At 35.2% G+C, this 19,275-nt stretch overlaps 1 protein-coding gene across 7 annotated transcripts in view; it reads left to right on the forward strand.

The window, feature by feature from the left end:
- PEX5L (peroxisomal biogenesis factor 5 like) overlaps positions 1 to 19,275 on the forward strand; it is a 206,019-nt gene that overhangs the window by 63,677 nt on the left and 123,067 nt on the right. For 2 of the 7 annotated variants that reach the window (XM_068989247.1, XM_068991028.1), the window contains exon 4: positions 12,592 to 12,696. The exons of 2 other annotated variants lie outside the window; for them this stretch is intronic. In XM_068989247.1, the coding sequence (XP_068845348.1) occupies positions 12,592 to 12,696 (105 nt within the window). Of the gene's footprint in view, positions 1 to 10,246; positions 10,313 to 12,591; positions 12,697 to 14,688; positions 14,710 to 19,275 lie in introns of those variants that run through there. 3 more of the 7 variants (XM_068990473.1, XM_068991623.1, XM_068987929.1) reach the window with 3 other exon arrangements.

The raw sequence follows: 19,275 nt of genomic DNA on the forward strand, positions 1-19,275 counted from the left end.
ACTCTAAAGAAAGAAATACGTAATATAGAGAATGGGCTATGAGACTAGGCACAAGGGAAATACTGACTCCAAAACCTCTAGAACATTGACCAGCCAGAATGGCCTACCTGGCTGTCCTCCTAATCCAGGCTTTCACCTTCATGGTTTCAAAGCATGCAGTGGGAGAGAGAATTGAAAGGTTGTTTTTTTAATAAGCACTTACGTGGAAGCTTCAAGAGCAAGTTTCATTTATCTATTGATATAATTATGTGTCCTACATTTGAAATTAATCAAACTGTGATTTAGCTGGAAAGTTTGACCTCTCAGCAAACTGAACTAGTACATCATCTGTATAACAATAGAAGTGTGAGTTACAGAGTAGATGATTAGAAAGACTATCAGGCACTCCAGGGATCCTGATTCATTTAAAGTCCCCTGTGGACATCAACCCAGGTGACATCTTCATTCTGTACAAGCTGTGAGCTCTACCCCCACAGTAAGCTGCAGAGATATAGAAGCAAGAACCTTTAAAAATACTACCTGTGATACATATTATTTTCCAATTGTTTTATTTTTTCAATTATTCTGTTTATGTACATAACCATTATATATTGATATTTAGCTGAGGTATGTATTATCTAATTGAAGTCTCTAAAAGTTATATAATATAAACTTTTAATTGGGAATTAATTTAAAAATTTGGAAGCATTCAGATTTCAACATCAAAAGAAATTTGTTTTTCACAAGAAAATTCTTTTCAAGAAGTTCTAAATGTATAATCTGAGGTCATGTGGCTAGAAGCTCAATTCAAGTTTGGGAATGATCACACAACACCTGTTGGCACTGGCTGACCACTCCACTCCACGCATAGTCTTCATTTGAATTTCTTTTAGGCAATACTTCCTGACAATTACTTAGGTCATAGTCCCAGATGGGATATCACCAAAGTGGCAATTTTGGCCACGTGGGTTTAGCATTTCTAGTTTTCCATATCTAAGAAGTCCTTTTGATCAGATTAGAAATCACAGAATAAATTAACTGAGAAGGCTTAAAATAAAATAAACTTGTAATTGAATTGTCTTTTGATATTTTTAAACAGTTTACTCAGATACAAAAGTAAGATTACTTTGTAATCACAGGGAGTTGTTTCATTATTGTAATTGTTTACTAGGGAATCCATAACAAAGTGCCACAGGCTGGGTGGCTTAAACAACAGAAAGTTATTTGCTCACAGTTCTGAAGACTAGAATTCTGAGATTAAGGTGAGAGAAGGATTGGGTTCTTCTGCAGTTTTCTCCTTGGCTTATAGACAACTGTCTTTTCCCAGTGTCTCCATATAAACTTCCTTCTGTGTCCTAATTTCTTCTTATAAAAATACTGATCATATTGGATTAGGACCTACCCTAACATCAATACTCCATTTTAACTTAATTACCACTTTAATAAAGATCTTGTCTCCAAATACTGTAACATTCAGAGGTTCTAGGGGGTTAGGCCTTCAGTGTATGAATTTTGGAGGGACATAATTCAGACCATAACAGTTATAATCTCAACTTTTTAGAAACTGGTTTCTCATTATCCCTGGTGGCTAGATTCAGCATCCCAGTCTTGCACTGGATCCTTGATTTCTGTGCCTTATTAGTCCTTTTTGATTTGGGTTGTCCCAACCCTGGTCTCTTATCCATACTGTGATTATCCTCTGCCTCTGTTGCTGTTACTGAAATACTTTTACTACTTTCATACCTACAGCCCTTCTTTTGTTCCTTATGGCATCTGAACTCAAGTTCATTCCAGTGTTGTCTATAAATAACCAAAAACTACAAACAACCCAAATGTCCATCAACAGTTGAATAGATAAACTGTGGTATATTCAGATGATGAAACACTATACAGAGGAGGGAATGTAATAACTATTGCTACTTACTCCATGGATGAATCTCACAAACACAATGTTGTATCTTTTGCTACCTACTTCATAAGGAGACTTAGACCACAGAGTCCATGAACTCAGCAGTCACAGTTCAGTCCAGTTCAGTCACTTAGTCGTGTCCGACTCTTTGCGACCCCATGGCCTGCAGCACGCCAGGCCTCCCTGTCCATCACCAACTCTCAGAGCTTACTCACCATCGAGTCAGTGATGCCATCCAGCCATCTCATCCTCTCTCATCCCCTTCTCCTCCCAACTTCAATCTTTCCCAGCATCAGGGTCTTTTCAAATGAGTCAGTTCTTCCCATCAGGTGGCCAAAGTATTGGAGTTTCAGCTTCAGCATCAGTCCTTCCAATGAACATTCAGGATTGATTTCCTTTCGGATTGACTGAATCTCCTTGCCAGTCCAAGGGACTCTCAAGAGTCTTCTCCAACACCACAGTTCAAAAGCATCATTTATTTGGTGCTCAGCTTTCTTTATAGTCCAACTCTCACATCCATACATGACTAATATTTATCGAGTATCTACCATTGCCAGGCATTGTGAAAGTGCTTTCATACATACTCTCATTGAATTCTCACAAATTTATGAAGTAGCAAGGTAGGATTTCTATCCTACTTTTAGAAGGTAAAATGAAGCCTTAGAGAAAATAATTTATAAAAGGCAGAGCTGAGATTTGAAACTTCTGTCTTCTGACTCCAGTCCCAGTACTGGTGCCAACATGCCACATGGCCATCCTTCTTTCCCTTCCCTTGACCATGGAGGTTTAACTGGCTCTATACACTGTCAACCTCATGGACACGCAGTGACTGGGGATCCCAACTCCAAGGCCTCTTCATATTTTCCCTAGCTCCTCTCCACAGAGTAAGAAAGACTGTTAATCCTTTTAAGGAACCAGAAGGCATTAGGGAGGAGCCAACTCACATATTGCCTATGACCCCCAGAGGACTATCAAGATAAGCAGAGATGCTACAGTCTGATCCATAATGTTTGAACAGAAATGGGGAAAGCCTCAGCTTGTCTCTTAGAGCTGATTCAGGTCAGTCAGGTAGATGGAGTACCTTAGCTCAGAACTTTTTGGCTAGTAGCTTGTGAATTTAACCTAGTTTCTGTAATTTAGTTTTCCTAAGTTATCTCAACAAAACTGGGGCATTTGGTGACTGGAGAACAAACTAGTTAAAACATTCGCACCTGCCAGAAAATGAATAAAGCTACAAAGAAGGCTACTGCATAGTCCGATTCCAAGCCCACAGCTGTTATTCATAAGATATAGAATTTACCTGAAATATTCATAAATGGGAATTCAAGTTCACTAGTTACAAGTCCTTCTCTAGAAAGAAAATGGACAAAGTGCAATTCTACCTCATGACATCTACATAAATTTGCTTTCTCAAATTCAAAACTTTGGTAATAATACATCTACCATATGGTAATTGCATCTATTTTTTAAAGGAGGTGGGATTCAATTTCTATGCACTAAGATAACAACAGTCAACATTTAAAGGCTTCCAATTTGGTAGAGGAATGGAATTCTTTCTTTTGACTTGGAAAAAAAAAAAGTGAAAGTGTTAGTCATTCAGTTCTGGCCATCTCTTTGCAACCTGATGGACTGTAGCCTGCCAGGCTCCTTTGTCCATGCAATTCTCCAGGCAAGGATACTTGAGTGGGTAGCCATTCTCTTCAACAGGGGATCTTCCGAACCCAGGGATTGAACCCACATCTTCTACATTGCAGGCAGATTTTTTACTGTCTGAGCCACAGAAAATAGATTTTACTTACTAGGGGCAAGAAGGTGGGATGTGTGTATGTGCTCAATTGTGTCCAACTCTTTGTGACCCCATGAACTGTAGCACGCCAGGCTCTTCTGTCCATAGGATTTCCCTGGCAAGAATCCTGGAGTAGGTTGCCATTTCCTCCTCCAGGAGATCTTCCTGACCCAGGGATCAAACCCTCATCTCCTGTGTCTCCTTCACTGCAGGCAGATTCTTTACCATTGAGCCACCAGGAAAACCCAAGAAGTTGGGGGAGAAGGAAATGGCAACCCACTCCAGTATTCTTGCCTGGAGAATCCCATGGACAGAGGAGCCTTGTGGGCTACAGTCCACGGGGTCGCAAAGAGTCGGACAAGACTGAGTGACTTCACTTTCACTTTCACTTTCACTTTTACTTTCTAATCACTGAAAAGAAAAAGAGTTTCATAGGTAATCAGTTCAAGGGAACTGTTGCATGGTCTTAACCACATATTTACCTACAGGATTTTTATTCATTATATTTACTTTGGAAAACTTTCCAATCAAGAATAAATGGGAAAGACAGAAATGATAAATCAGTGTTTTGTACATGGTTCCTGCCAAGTTTCCTTCCCACTAGTCTTCCACATTCTATTGTCTTGTACAGGACATCACCTTGGCTAATTACAAACACTTAGAAACCAGACCTCAATACCTCTTCCCTAACCCCTTCCAGGAATAGACCTTTTCTCACCTCCCCCTATGCCCTAAAACACCACTGATTCAGCAGTTTAAGCAGTTATCCATGCTGGTGATGTATGATTCTCATAACACCTTACTTTCTCTTAAGTGTTGGACATCCATCCATTTGTGCACATCAGATACAAGTCTGGAGTGCTTGTATTTGAAAAGAAAAAAAAATAACAAAATAATCTTTAGGATTTTATGTTTTCAGTCATTTTACTTAAAAATACGTGCCCCCCTCCCCCCCCAAAAAAGTACCTGTTTTGCAAACCATCTGAGGTATTTTACAATGAATTAAAAATAACAAAGGTAACCCTCTCTGGTGGCTCAGATGGTAAAGAATCTGCCTGCAATGCAGGAGACCCAGGTACGATCCCTGGGTCAGGAAGGTCCCCTAGAAAAGGGAATGGCAACCCACTCCAGTATTCTTGCCTAGAGAATTCCATGCACAGATGACTGTATCCCTGGTGGGATACAGTCCATGGGGTCACAAAGAGTCAGACCCGAATGAGCAACCAATACATACACATATATAACCCTCTGATTACTGCTGTATTTTTTTGGTTACATATTCACACAATCATCAAAGGCTTCTCAAGCATAAATATATTTATATAAATATAAATATAAAATTATATTTATATATAAATATAAATATAAAATTATATTTATATATAAATATAAATATAAAATTATATTTATATATAAATATAAATATAAAATTATATTTATATATAAATATAAATATAAAATTATATTTATATATAAATATAAATATAAAATTATATTTATATATAAATATAAATATAAAATTATATTTATATATAAATATAAATATAATTGGGGATTTATCATACTAGAAAGGAAAACTTACCACTACATTCTACAGTTACTTCTTAATTATTAAATATGTATTACTATGTCATCCTCAGCATAAAGCCAACAATGTCAAAAGAAAACAATTTTTTCTAGACCAGACCACTTTAGGTAGCAAAAGATGCTTGCAGATGCATAATAGAGAAGCTCAATATTAAGGTGAAATAGGTTCCAAATAATTTAGAGCAACATTAATCAGAGTAAACCTAATAATAAAACTTCACTAATTGAGAACTCTTATAGGTGATCGGAGGAACTAGGTGTTGTGACTTTGACCTTTTGTCAAGAAAGCTTGCTAAGCAGAGTAAATAAGCCTGGGGGTAAGGTGGGAGTGAGATGGGGAATGTTTAATCTTCTCCAGAGAACAAACAAATGGTAAATTGTGAGCAAATAGATCTTATTAATTAGAAGGAAGTCTTACCTGTCCTTCAGAGCCAATTTTAAGCATCTTTACTTGGCAACACTTTATTAATTTTAATGAATTTTTATTTAGATACTTGAAACTATTTATTTAAATGTCTAATTCAGACTTTTTATGCAATTCAAAATCACCTTCTGTCAAACTTGGCCATATTATGTGATTTCAATATCTTAAATAATTTGAAAAGGTTTTTAATAGTTACTTGTATATATTGAGTAAACTTGAGTCTCTTATCACTATACCAAATAATGCAAGTAGTTCAAAAGAAACAAGCACCACCTTTGCTCACACAAGGTAGTTTCATTGATAAAACAGTCACAGAACCTTTTTTCTCAATGAAGGATTATATAGCAAGGTGCCCGGGAGAAGCTTAATCTGCATGTACAGCTCAGAAATTTTGGGTACGGGGCAATTCTGTTCCTCAAGGCACCCAAGTCCCTTTCCTAAGTGTAATTAGAAACAATGACAAGGAGTGTTTTGGAATCGATTGGTGACTTCGGTCACTGAAGGCTGATTTGTTTTTTTAAATAAAAGAGATTGACTCCCTTCCTCAAAAGTACTCTTGGATGGTCAAGGAGACACTGAGGCGGGAGAGACTAAAGTGCTGAGGCCTAATTTTCTGTGGAGAGACAGCATTTTAAGAGTCACCATCAGTTTTACACGCCAGTGTGTTCTCCTTCAGGACTAAATGTTCCAAGTTTTCTGAGTGTGTTTTAAGAACTACGAGATAAGAGCTACTGATTGGGCACCCATTATGATTTTTGAGCGCTTTTAGGGGAGATTCTTTGAATGCTAATAAGAATAGTAAGAGCAAGAGTGGTGGTTAGGGGACCTGTTAGCGCAGGAACAGCTGTGATGGAAGTGCTAAGGGGATGGTGGAAGCAGTCGCTGCCAAAATGGGCCACGCGGAGGTAGGAGAGAGAGCAGCTCCAGGGACAGCACCCCGGCTGTTGAGAAGACAGTAACCCAGGGTCAGCTGACATAACAGGCACAGTGAACACAGTTCAGAAGGTCCAAGATACTCCTAATGACCATAAAAATACTTCCATTTCATCTTTCTTAAAAACCAGAATCCCTCAAATGACTATTATAATAAGGAATTTGTAATATTAATAACAAATCTGGTCTGGATTATGGTTTTCTTGATATAGCTTAGTCATAAAATACAACCTTCTACATTTTTTATGGAAAAAGTGTCTGATTAAAGCAAAAGTTTGAGGACCTATAAAAGTCATGAAGACCCCCTACAGCAATCAGTCAGGCCAAGGACAATGAGTGTGCATGCAGAGAGCTTAAAACCCAGGGACTTTCATGTGTGGAGGTTTAGAATTAAAGAGATTGTTGTCCATGGCCCTCCCATTACCACATACACATACACCACATACAGCAAAAAGTGCCAAATAACACAAACTGAAGATACAGGAGTTATATGGTAGTGGTTTAGTTGCTAAGTTGTGTCTGACTCTTGCAACCTCATGAACTGTAGTCCACCAGGCTCCTCTGTGCATGGGATTGGTAAATTCTTGATTTACCAAGCAAGAATGCTGGAGTGGTTTGCCATTCCCTCTCCAGGGGATCTTCCCAACCCAGAGATCGAACCGGGGTCTCCTGCCTGGCAGGCAGAGTCTTTAGCAACTGAGCCACCAGGGGATCCCCATCAGAGTTATATCATAGAATGTAATTAGAATTAGTCCTCATTCACACCAGAAGACTTCATTGAAAAGGTGATGGTTTGGAGAGTCATCTGGAAAAAAACAATGCTACAACGAAAACAAAAAAGATAGTAAGAAAGATATGGAGAATCAACTAAATGTCCTTCTTTTAAATGCCATGTGACATTATTTTAACTAAAGGCATTAATTTCTTTACTGCAACTTGACTACCCTTAATAAAGAATCAATAATCAAATTATTTCCAGCTATAAACAAATCACTGAACCAGTGGTGAATTCATTATGATTTGTGAATTCCACATGAGTCAGTAATTAAGAAAAGAGAATTCTGTCCGTGCTTCCCAATTATTTACATCCAGATCTGTGCTTCCTTCAGGATATTTAGAAACAACAATTGACCAATATGTTCAGATTTAGTTCTATTTGTAAATTTTAAAATTTACAAAACATTTTGTTGATAGGGGAAGAAGGGAATGAGTTAAATGTTACTGTAATAGAATGGTTTGAGCCCTACTCTATGTTGGAAGAAATCCACAGGAACACACAATTAGGAAAGGACATAATGTGGTAGGCAGAGATCGCCACCATTCAAGGAATATTGCTCTGACATTTTCCTGGGTTGAAAGAGAAGTTTGAAGAGAGCATGACACTTTCCATGACATTTACCTTCTTGAGTAAAAAAGGTTATCCTGGCTCTGCACATAAGCAACAAGAATAGCTATCAGAAATTAGCCTTTTTGTGACCAGTTTGTGCATGTAAGTCCAGGGTCTGGAGCTTATGAGATATATAATTTTTCAACATATGTAATACTGAATATCATTTCATTTCAAACAGTTGTGCTGAAATGATCCAAATGGCAGGTATTTGTTTATATATATGTTATGTATGAGGAAAATATATTCAGTGCATTCATACTTGTAAACCTGATTGTAGTTTATCCTTAAAACAATGATAAAAATAATGTTTAAGTTACAAATTCCATAGTAGCAGCAACTGGAAAATTGCTGATGATGTATTGAGTCACTCTGAAATTACTTTATTTCATGTGTCCAAAATAGATCTCAGGATAATTCTAGTAAACATGGCATTTAGTGGCATTGAGTTAGCATTTAAAAAGAATTAAAGAGATGCTAAAACTTATAAATCTCTATTATAAAGATCTACAGAACAGAAAGAAGTGTGTATACGTGAGATGCTTAGGTTGGTTTTCTATGAAAATAGTAGACACAAACATTTTTTAGAAATGTGCTCATGAGTGAAGTTGTGGGTGGCTAATTCTTACTGACCATTTCCGCCTCACAAAGCCAGATGGATGAGAACAGAATGGTAGGCAAAGAAACACACAGGCTGGGAGGTGGGTCTGGGTTCCCATCCTGGATTAGCTCTGAGGCCTTGGCTAAATCACACTGCACTGTCTCTGAGCCTCAAAGCCCGCAACTGTCTAGCAAAGACAATAATATCATCTACCCCACAGAGTTCTCACGAGATCAAATCAGTAAAAACTTGCAAAACACCCAGCAGCGTGCTCAGCACACAGTAGCTTCTCCAAAGAGGTTAGATCCCTTCCCTGCAACACAGACCTGGAGCCAGCACCTCATCTGAGGATACCTGATATCCAGCCTAAGATTCTGTGACTTCCAGTGTTTTCTAGGGCTTCCCTGGTGGCTCAGAGAGTAACAGAATCTGCCTGCAATGCAGGAGACCTGGGTTCCATCTCTGGGTCAGAACTTCCCATGGAGAAGAGAATGGCACCCAACTCCAGTATTCTTGCCTGGATAATTCCATCTACTGTTTCTTACATTCTCTATTAAAAACACAGAAGTGGGCCAAAATTGAGTTTTCATAATAAACGTTAGTGTCATTACTGTACTCCCTGTGTTTCATTCATTTATGCCTGGTGTTATAATAGAAATTAAAATATTATTCTCAAGAATTATTATTTCTTAGAAAAGCTATTTTATATATTTCATTTGTGAACAAACAAAATGATAGAAACTTTAAAAAATCAAAGAATTTTCTCTAGCAAATCGCACAAAATGAAAGACATTTCCCTTTATGCTGATACTGTTTTCCAAACAGTCAAAAATATCTCAAGAGATTAAATGAGCAAGTGGAAAAAGGTGATTTTGAAGTATTATTTGAAAAGAAATGGGCTGAAATAATTTCTGGAGGGTGTCATGATATGATAATCAACATGCAAAGTTTCACTGTTCCTTTCTGTTGTGGCTAGAATGATGTAGAAGCATATTGGCTTAATGTAATCTAAATCCATCTATATGCTTGAGTGTAGAGTCAGTATATATTTCCTTTTGCTGTGCCCAAGTTGTTTCAAATAATAGATTAATATTGATCTTTTGGTGTAGTAATATTTTAAAAATTGAACTTGAAATATGAATAACTATGTGTATTTCTTTCTGACAATGTTTTAAGTCACTGAATTTAAAAAAGAAAAGTAAAACCTGCACGTTGTATTACTGTCAGTCCTAGAGAGCTGCTGATAAGCCAAGTTGTATAATTTCATGAATTGCCAACTCAGTTACCTGCCAGGTTCTGAATTCTAGAAGCATTATCCCACAAGATAAATGGACAAGTCAGAAATAATGCAGCTTGATTTTAAGATAAAATCTTGATTTTAATTTTTAAGGTAGAGGTGGCAATATGACCTGGGGGGATCTTGCTTTGACATGTAAGTGCATTCACATGACTTTGCAGTGGTTTTAGACACTGTCTGGAACTGTGGACATGTCATGGAGCCAACCTTCCCACTCTGTTCTGGGGCTGTATCACACTTCTGAAACAGTGAAGTTCATCGGGTAATAACTCAAAAGCCAAGAGACTGTAAAGGAAACAAAGTTGCTAGCAGGCACTAACCTGGGTGTCATGACTTTTTTCAGGTAGTAGGTGTAACCTTGAAGAAAAAGTGGCACTGTCTTCAAAAAAGTGACCTGACCCTGGCTTTGGTGGGTTTTTCTGCAAGAAATAAAAAGCACCGCATGTGTTTATTATATATCCTTTCTAGCTGACCACTGCTTTGTTCTAGAGTTCAGCATGAAAGGACTAATTTTTGTTTTGGTTTGGTTTTGTTTTAGTGAAATGGCATGTCCGTTGCTAATTCTAGCTATTATAGTTGCACATGTGAAAAATACCTATACATAGTTTACGGATTGGTAGCATTTCAAATAAATAGTATATTGAAATACTGACCTGAAATTTTTTGAGATGCTTATCAATTGATTTTTTTTCTTAGCCCAAGGAAAGAATCTGAATTATTATTTTTTAAATTATAACTTGTAACATTAGATATGTTTTTTAAATATATTAGGAATTTAATATAAGCATGCCACTTTGTTTATTGCTATATTATTACACTTCTCAGAGCATGGAAAGAATTCTTCACAAATGATTTTGCTCTTTTGAAAAATTATGCTGCAAAAATATGTTAAACTATATAAACTTTGCAAATGAGTGTAGCTTATAAAGACATACTGAGCTTATTCTATATAATGTTTTATCCAAGTAATTTTTACATTTTGAAAACATGTCAAATAGCTTAGCAGTGCCATGAATCATTTTCCAGAATTCAGAACTGTATGTATATTAGGAAAATGACAGTGCTTTACTAAAGGAAAAACCTGAGATCATTATGTACCCCAATTTGTTATGCAGTTAACCACTGTTTCCCTTTATTCTTTCAGAATTCAATTAATCAAAGCATTGTAGCCATATAAACTTTTCAGAACACTTAAAGAAAATTATTGCTGTTATATCTGCTCAATAAAATCTCTAATAGTTGATATTATATTGTAGAAATAACACATTACTTTTCAATAATGCTAGTTCTTAGGTTAACAAACCAAAGAAACAAGCTTTCAGCATGGTAAAGAGATTCACACAGTTTTAAATGTGGTATCTAGACAAAGTTTTTCTTGGTTCTGGTAAATAAAAACTGCCACTGGTTACATTTTAGAAAGGCAACGCTTGAAAAAATGGATGTTCTGCTTCCTAGAGTCAACCTACCTTCTAAATACTTAAAGCCCTGTGCAAACCAAAGATAATAATGTAAGTCTATCCTTTTAGTTGCATAGAGACTATTAATCTTTGGAGTTAATATTGACCCTAGCTCTTAACTTCCTTTCAGACAAGGGACCCTCATATGTCCATTTTTGTTTCCTTGCCTGTGGTATCTCTGTATGCTACATCTGTATTTTAAATAAATTTGCAACACAGATATTCACATTGTATCTAGTATAAGGTTGTTTTCTCCAGGGAGGCTCTGCCCACAGACCAAAGACAGTGGAAGTTTTTGTTTTTAAAGTGCTTAAAGATGATTTAATTTTTACATAGTATGAGACGTTGCTAATTGGGCTGGGAAGGTGATATTTTGTTTTCTTTTTTTTTTTTTTAATTCTCTATCTACCCTCAAAAACATAATAATCTGGTAAACTAAAACCATACAAAGCCAACATACCCTTTACAGTCCATAATTATGTTTGTGTGAGACCAAAAAATTGTACATATCAGTATATCAGTACCCCTATTCTTAATCATCCTTTATTTTACATGTGGATTTATGAGACTCTCCAGTTAAAAGACATTTTTAAAATTCTATTAACATTTTTTGATCTCAAGAACACTGAGAGTTGCATTTTTTTTTCCATAGTACCTCCCCAAAATAAACAAGCTGGATGAATTTCTGTGACTTTAGGCTACTGAAGAATTTTTAGAGGTTTTATGACACATTTATTTTTTGTGCCCAATCCAATCAAAAGTGACAGACTCCAGAGACCACCCAGCAAAATTTCTCTGTGGGAGTGAGACCCTGATCCTAATCCCTATCCTAGACTCCTTACTGTCATTTAAAACACTTAGAGATTATACAGGAATAAATTTAAATGAACATAACAGGCAATCCATAGTGTTTTAAAATCAATACTAAAAAAATCATCATGTCATGTAAATTGCCTTAAAATATATTATACATATAAAATACTATGTTAAAATTAAATATAATATAATATGTCAGCTGTAAAGGTGAAAAAGTAGCTAACTAAAAAGTTCACAAATAATCTTTTTTCAGATTTCATGTGTTTTCTCCTCAGCCAAAAGCCTCAAGATTCACTTGCAGCAGCCTACCTCTTCATTTATGTTGGATTGCTCTTTAAACATTAGAATATCTTGTGATAAATAATAAGTTAAAGATTTCTCCTGACACAAGTCATTGTTGATTTCACTGTTATAGGGGAAAGGCTCTAGGGCGGCAGATAAGGCTGTTGCCATGGTGATGAAGGAGATACCGAGGGAGGAGTCTGCTGAAGAAAAGCCCCTCCTTACTATGACATCACAGGTGGGCAGACCCTTCGGGTTCCTGTAGGAAGCTGACATATGTTAATATATCAGATATTGTGATTTTTAACTAGAAAAAAAAAACATTAACTCGATCCAATTTTTAAAAAACATAGTTTCAATGAAACAATTATACAGTATAAAACGAAAACCAAAATTACTTAAATGAAAATTCCATCATTTAGTTACATATTCGTGGATATTAATTTTCATTACTCAACTTTAGTTAAGAAAAGAAAATGTATGTGCAAGTAAAACATGTTGCTTCTTTATAAAGGAGTCTTGTTAACAACTTTGGGAAAGTACAATTAAGATAATGGTACATTTGAACAACAACAACCAAAAAAAAATTCCTATGGATAAATACAACTTATATTGCATACATATGTCAGTTTACCAGTAGAATATCTAAATTTTCTTAAATGTTAAATATATTTATGTTGTGACTATGCATACTACATATCTGTCTATACATATTTATGTGGATGACTAATTTACAGGAATGAGCCAGAAGTCCCTGAGTCCCCATGCAGAAAATGGCATTTGTGATCCCTCTTCTATTTGGTGACCTTGGCAACAAAAATATCATCTCTATTAAAAGCACATGAGGGCCATTTTCAGCATTTATTATAACAAGTATAGAAAAAGGTTTGCATTTGTATGCAAAGACATGCCAAGAGTGAATCCTGTATGTCCTCAGGGACTTTTGAAACACCCTGTAAAATCCACATACATATGTATAATATACTCATCACCACTCTGTGGAACTATCAGCTTTAAATTCTTAAATGCAAAATATTTTTACTTGCATTTATCTTATAATTTAGATTAGATTGTTATATTAAATATTTCTTTTTTCCATAATGCAATAGTAAGTGCAGTGATTCAGTTCCAATTATATGAACATGTCTCAATTTAGAAAAAAATGTCCATTTAAATTCCTCATGAAAGGCATTTATATCAAAAGCTAAATTATGGCAACTTATTTTTAGAATAGCATCAGACCACATCCCCAGCTGCTGCCAACATGTGTGGTTTTATTTTATTCTAAACACTATGTTGTAACTAATGAAAATTATAACATATTACATCAAAATGGAATAATAAAAGTTATTGAAGATTCCCAGGACTTTGGGATAATCTTATGTTGTGAGTTTTGTTTTTTTTTTTTTAGTTTTTGGTTTTTGTTTTATCCAAAAGAAGAGATACTTCTTGCCAATGACACAAGTAATCATTGGAAAGAAATTTGCTTGATATTTACCAAGGCCTCCATTCTTTAGTTAGTTTACATAGTAAAACATGTACCGTTTTACATTGATTTCCTGCCCTTTGTAGAATCCATGTCCAAAATGCACAGTCCACAGTTCCTCAGGTAAATGCTATGGGAGGTGAGAACTACTAGGCAGAGAACTATTAGCCAAGAACTAGAATTCTTGGCTAATGGTAGAGCCATATTCACCAGTAGATAAGACCTATCCAAATTTGCAGTTGGCGTAAGTGTGCTGCAACAAATCATTTCAGGACATCAGAATTTAGGCCAAGCTCTAGCGCCCAGTAATCCTTTTCAGATGTCCAAGATTACCTCAAGAACCTAAACTAAATTTAATGTAAAATAAGAATTTGGATTTTTTTTAATCAGAAAAGAAACTGTGATTATTACCATTTTCTCATATTCAGAATATTTGTGTGTACCAAGTTCCTTCTTTAATCCCTGTCTAATGTTGCATTAACTGTTTTTGAAGTAATAGTTACAATTTTTCTGCATGAAGATGATCTAATGCTTTCTTTGATGCATCATATTCTTGTTGCATACTGGCTCATTTATGAATCAGCAAATGAAGAGCTCTGATTCATAAAATGCAATGCACCTATTGTGTTGATAATTTTGTGAAATTAATCCTGTGACAGCTGTGATACAATTATTTCCCAGTCAAATGCGGTTTTATTAGTTGATATACTTTTTCCACCACACACAAGTGGCTTCTTCCCTGCTATGCACCAGTGGCATGCACAGGCCAAAAAGCAGCAGAATGATCTGAAAAAGTGAGTACTTCTCATGGCAACCACAGCATCCAATCTGTGTACCATACCACATTCTTACTCGTTATCTTGTGTGAATGTGTTAGTGTCTTGACACATGTCTGTCCCGTGTCTCCTGTAGAACTCCTATGACATAGTGCTACATACTGCGGGACACACTGACTCATCTTCATCACTGGTGCTCATTCACAGATTTCAGAAATGTCAGAAGCTAATTGCCGCTGTCTCAATAATGTCTTCAGGACAATCATAATTGATAAAATACAGAATGAGTCTTTGAAACACTGAGTGCCTAACTAGTTTAGTAACTGTTCATTCCACAGATTGCTAAGTGTAGTTTATATTGAAGCATTTTTGTATTATGTGATTCTTAGGATTTCTTTTAGAGAGATAGAAGCCAAGCATATTCCAGTCAAGTCATCTATAGTACACTGAACAGAGTGAACAAAACAGAAGAGTTGGTTAGGTGACCTGAACTCAGAAATTGTCTGACCCCTGAGAATTGCTCTTTTTGTTTCATTTTATTAGTAATTCTTTGCAAACAATATGTCAAGCTCTTCATAGAAGCTTAAGTTCACTCTGTCCTAGACTAACACTTTAAATCAAACAGTATGGAAACAAATGTGTATTGATGAGAGGTTTGAAGGGAAAAAATATGTGAACCATCAATTCTTGGAGGAAATAAAGTTCAGGAAATAAAGATTTGTGCTATTCAATACAGTAGCCACTAGCCCACACATGGTTGTGGATACCCTGAATTGAGATATGCTGTAAGTATAAAATACACACCAGACTTTGAGGATTTAGTCCAAAGAAAAATAATGTAAACTATCATTTTAAGGCTTCCCTGATGGCTCAGATGGTAAAGAATCCACTTGCAATACAGGAGACCTGGCTTCAATCCCTGGGTTGGGAAGATCTCCTGGAGGAAAGCATGGCAACCCACTCTGGTATTCTTGCCTGGAGAATCCCCATGGACAGAGGTGCCTGGCAGGCAATAGTCCATGGGGTTGCAAAGAGTCAGAGATGACTGAGCAACTAAGCACATCACCTGAATAATTTTTACATTGATTACATATTGACATGATAATATTTTGGATATACAGGAATAAATAAAATGTTATTAAAATTATTTCACCTATTTCTTTTTACTGTTTTTAAATTGGCTACTAGAAAATTTTAAATTACCAGGCTCTCACTATATTTCCATTGAACAGTAGTACTCCAGACTGTAACAGAGTAAATAAATCCAGTTTCAGTCTAGACGGGAAAACTATGTACCAGAAGACTGAGTATATCAGAGAAAAATTTTTATTCTTCTTTATGAGAATGAAGTGGCTTTAGGGAATTCTTTTCTCTCATAAGGAACCTTCAAAATTTTCATTTTAACCACCTGCCCTGGTATTGAATACTTTTGTTAGCAAGGTACAGCCAATTCATTTTCTGCTGTGTCTCAAAACTATGTGTTGCAGACCTCTTTGGGTCAAGGGAATTTTTTTTTTAATTCAGCCTTTGTTTTCCTATCTGTCCCCACTTCAATATTGATTTAATTTTGTGTCTGATAAAGATAGAGTAATGTCCTTAATTGGAAAAATACAAGATTGCTAAATACAGACTTGTTTGGATTTTCTATCACCTAACTTGAAACAGTTTCTTTAATTATATTCTCTGTCCTGCTTTGATAGTAGTATTACTCAAGTTATAAACAGCAATTGTTCATTTCCCCATGAATAAATTCACATTTTACAAGGCTCTAACTATCCTGGCAGGAAAATATTTGTAGTCAATTGGTTGGCGTTTAGAGCAAGTCAAAGAGTTGAAAATTATCACATGACTATCCTTCACAGGCAGATTCCACTGGGACCCATTATAGAACAAGAGACGGGGCAGGGCCATTAGTACTATTAGCTCATAAATTAATTCCATCAGGTGGCAGAGTTACTGTCACAAAGCCTTCAAAGGCTGAATACTTACAGGGTACACATTAATGATTTAGTTGTTTTGTCTTTTCAATGGATTGAGTCAATTTAGTTTTAATATGGAGACTATTTTGATGGGCTTTGCACACATTTCTAATCTTGGATAGGACTAATAAAGCCATACACAATTTAATTACAAAACTATGAACAAAATCTACTTAACAAATGACATATACTTTTAATCAAGAGAGTACAAATAAAAGAATTTTCAAAATATATAAAGATCTATTGAAAACATATTTGTGTTATTATTTATATAAAAACAAAACAATCTTATTTTTTCTATTATTTAAAAAAGGTTAAAAAGACTGATATATTTTTACAAATTTTTAATCATTATAAATATGAGATATTTGTCAACTGTTCTTTATTAGCTTCGATATTTTAACTTAAAATTATTCTTTAAATACTAAAATGTTTTAAAAAAACAGAATATTTTACTTTAAAACAAGAGATTAAGATTATCAATCTAAAGTGTAAAATTATAGAAAAATGAATCCTTTACAGATCTTGTTTTCTCACCGAAAATGTATTTGAATTTGGAGTTAATTCTTAGTAACATAAGCTATCACAAACTTTAGCTCTATATTTTTTAATGAAACACCTAAGCAATATATTATTTAAAGATAAATAAACTTAGACCTAAGTCACAAAATAAGCTATCTTTAATGCACTGGAGCTTAAGTAGCAAGCAGTATTTAAAAACAAAATACTCTCCTTAGATCAGATAATAATTTAATTTTAATTTAATAATTTAATTTTTGACATTTATATTCAGGAAATTCAAGTTGAACTAAGGCAAATGCATTTTTAGACAAAGTTTTAAAACAGGCAATAATTCATTAAAGCTGGGTAATATTGTCTGTATTTTGCTCAACACTGAACACAGTATTGATATAAAATAAGAATCAATTTGGTCCTGAGTGGCTATTATTAGTCACATCAACTGACTGCTTTGACTGAGTCACAAGTAAGTTGAAGGCATTTGACTGAATATGTCATTTACAACCTACAATTACAAAGAAGGTGTAAAAGTTCAATAGGCTTTTGAATTCTAAGGGACAAGAATCTCCTACAGGCAAGTTCTCACCTATCATCTTACTTCTGTTTCCTTTTGTTTCCCATGTCCATTGATCATATAAGAGTTTTCCCTCAAAATCTCTAAATTTATATCTCTGATTTAAAATCCCTGAGGTAGTGGTGTTATTTCTTGAAGTGTCACCGGCTTCACATTTGCATTGGTCCATGTCCTGCTTCCAAAGATGCAATGAGGCAGGTCCATGCCTTTATTTCAGTTTTTCTCATTAAGAATTCACTCTGCATTTTAGACTTACTGGTAGAAGCCTCGCATTTGCAAATATTCCTTTATGTACTTCTAAGTTTCCATGCATTTTAGTGATGTGACAGTGGAGAAAAATGGACTCAGATTTGTGGCTTAAAGTTTGCCAGGAATTTAGTAAACATTTCTGAGGACCACTGGCCTCTCTCTGAGTTGATCAAGCCCAGTACAAAACTGAGAAAGTCCATGCAATCATTCTTTTGTACAAGTCACCATTCAGTTGGGCTGTATAAAATCAGCCAACATTTATTAAATTTCTAAATGAGACACAAAAATTAATTAGATAAGGTCTCTACCTCTGAAGAGACTATAGTATAGAGGGAGGAAAACAGATAGAACCAAGGTTATAAAACTAGATAAAGTGTGGGAACGTGGAGATGCTGTAAAAATGCACTCACTGCTTTAGCACTGGAAAAGGTTACCAGACAGTGTGTCAATAGACTGGGGTTCTGAAAGAGAAATAAGATTCTATCGCCATTAGAAAGGCCTTTGAAGTAATCTAAATATTGAGAAGAGGACAAAGAAGGATAATAAAGGAAAATTTTAAATGTAAATTTGAGACAAAGGTCTTTAGCAACTGATGAAGTGGGTCATTTTAACTCAGTTTGATCTGATTGAACCCAAATTGAATCACTCCAACTCAGTATTTTAAAAAAAAAAACTGAAACCCTTTTGACTCACCTTTTATTATTTTATAACATTAATATACTCTGTGCCAAAAGGATGAAATGAGGTAAGTTCATAAAGTATTTTCAAACTGAAGGAAGTAATTCTAAGAGAAAGTCAATAACCTATATCCTACCAATGAATAGAGACAGAATAAATGGTATACTATTTGGAAGTAAAGCTTAGGGGAACTATTTGGGGGGTTCAGTTCATTTACAATATTCCTTTAGGACCTAAAAGGTTAGCTTATTCTCAAGTCACCACAGGAAAGCCATACATTTTTTTTGAAAATCAGGAGAGGGGCATGTGAAAAGTCATTCTTATCTATACAAATAAAAATTAAATAGGGCTAAATATGGATAAAATAATGATTTTTAAATTCATCCAACTGAAGATACAGTTCAGAATAGGGCTTTTTTAGAGAGATTTTTATTTGGTAGCCATTGATTGAGCCTCTTTTATATAAAGACATTCTGTTCAAAGTTGTGAAGGATATAAATATGAGAGACATAGCCTCTGACCTCAGAACTTATAAGAAAAAGTGTTTTTCATGATA

Source organism: Capricornis sumatraensis, chromosome 1 (genome assembly GCF_032405125.1).
Source record: "Capricornis sumatraensis isolate serow.1 chromosome 1, serow.2, whole genome shotgun sequence".
NCBI classification, from domain to species: Eukaryota; Metazoa; Chordata; class Mammalia; order Artiodactyla; family Bovidae; genus Capricornis; species Capricornis sumatraensis.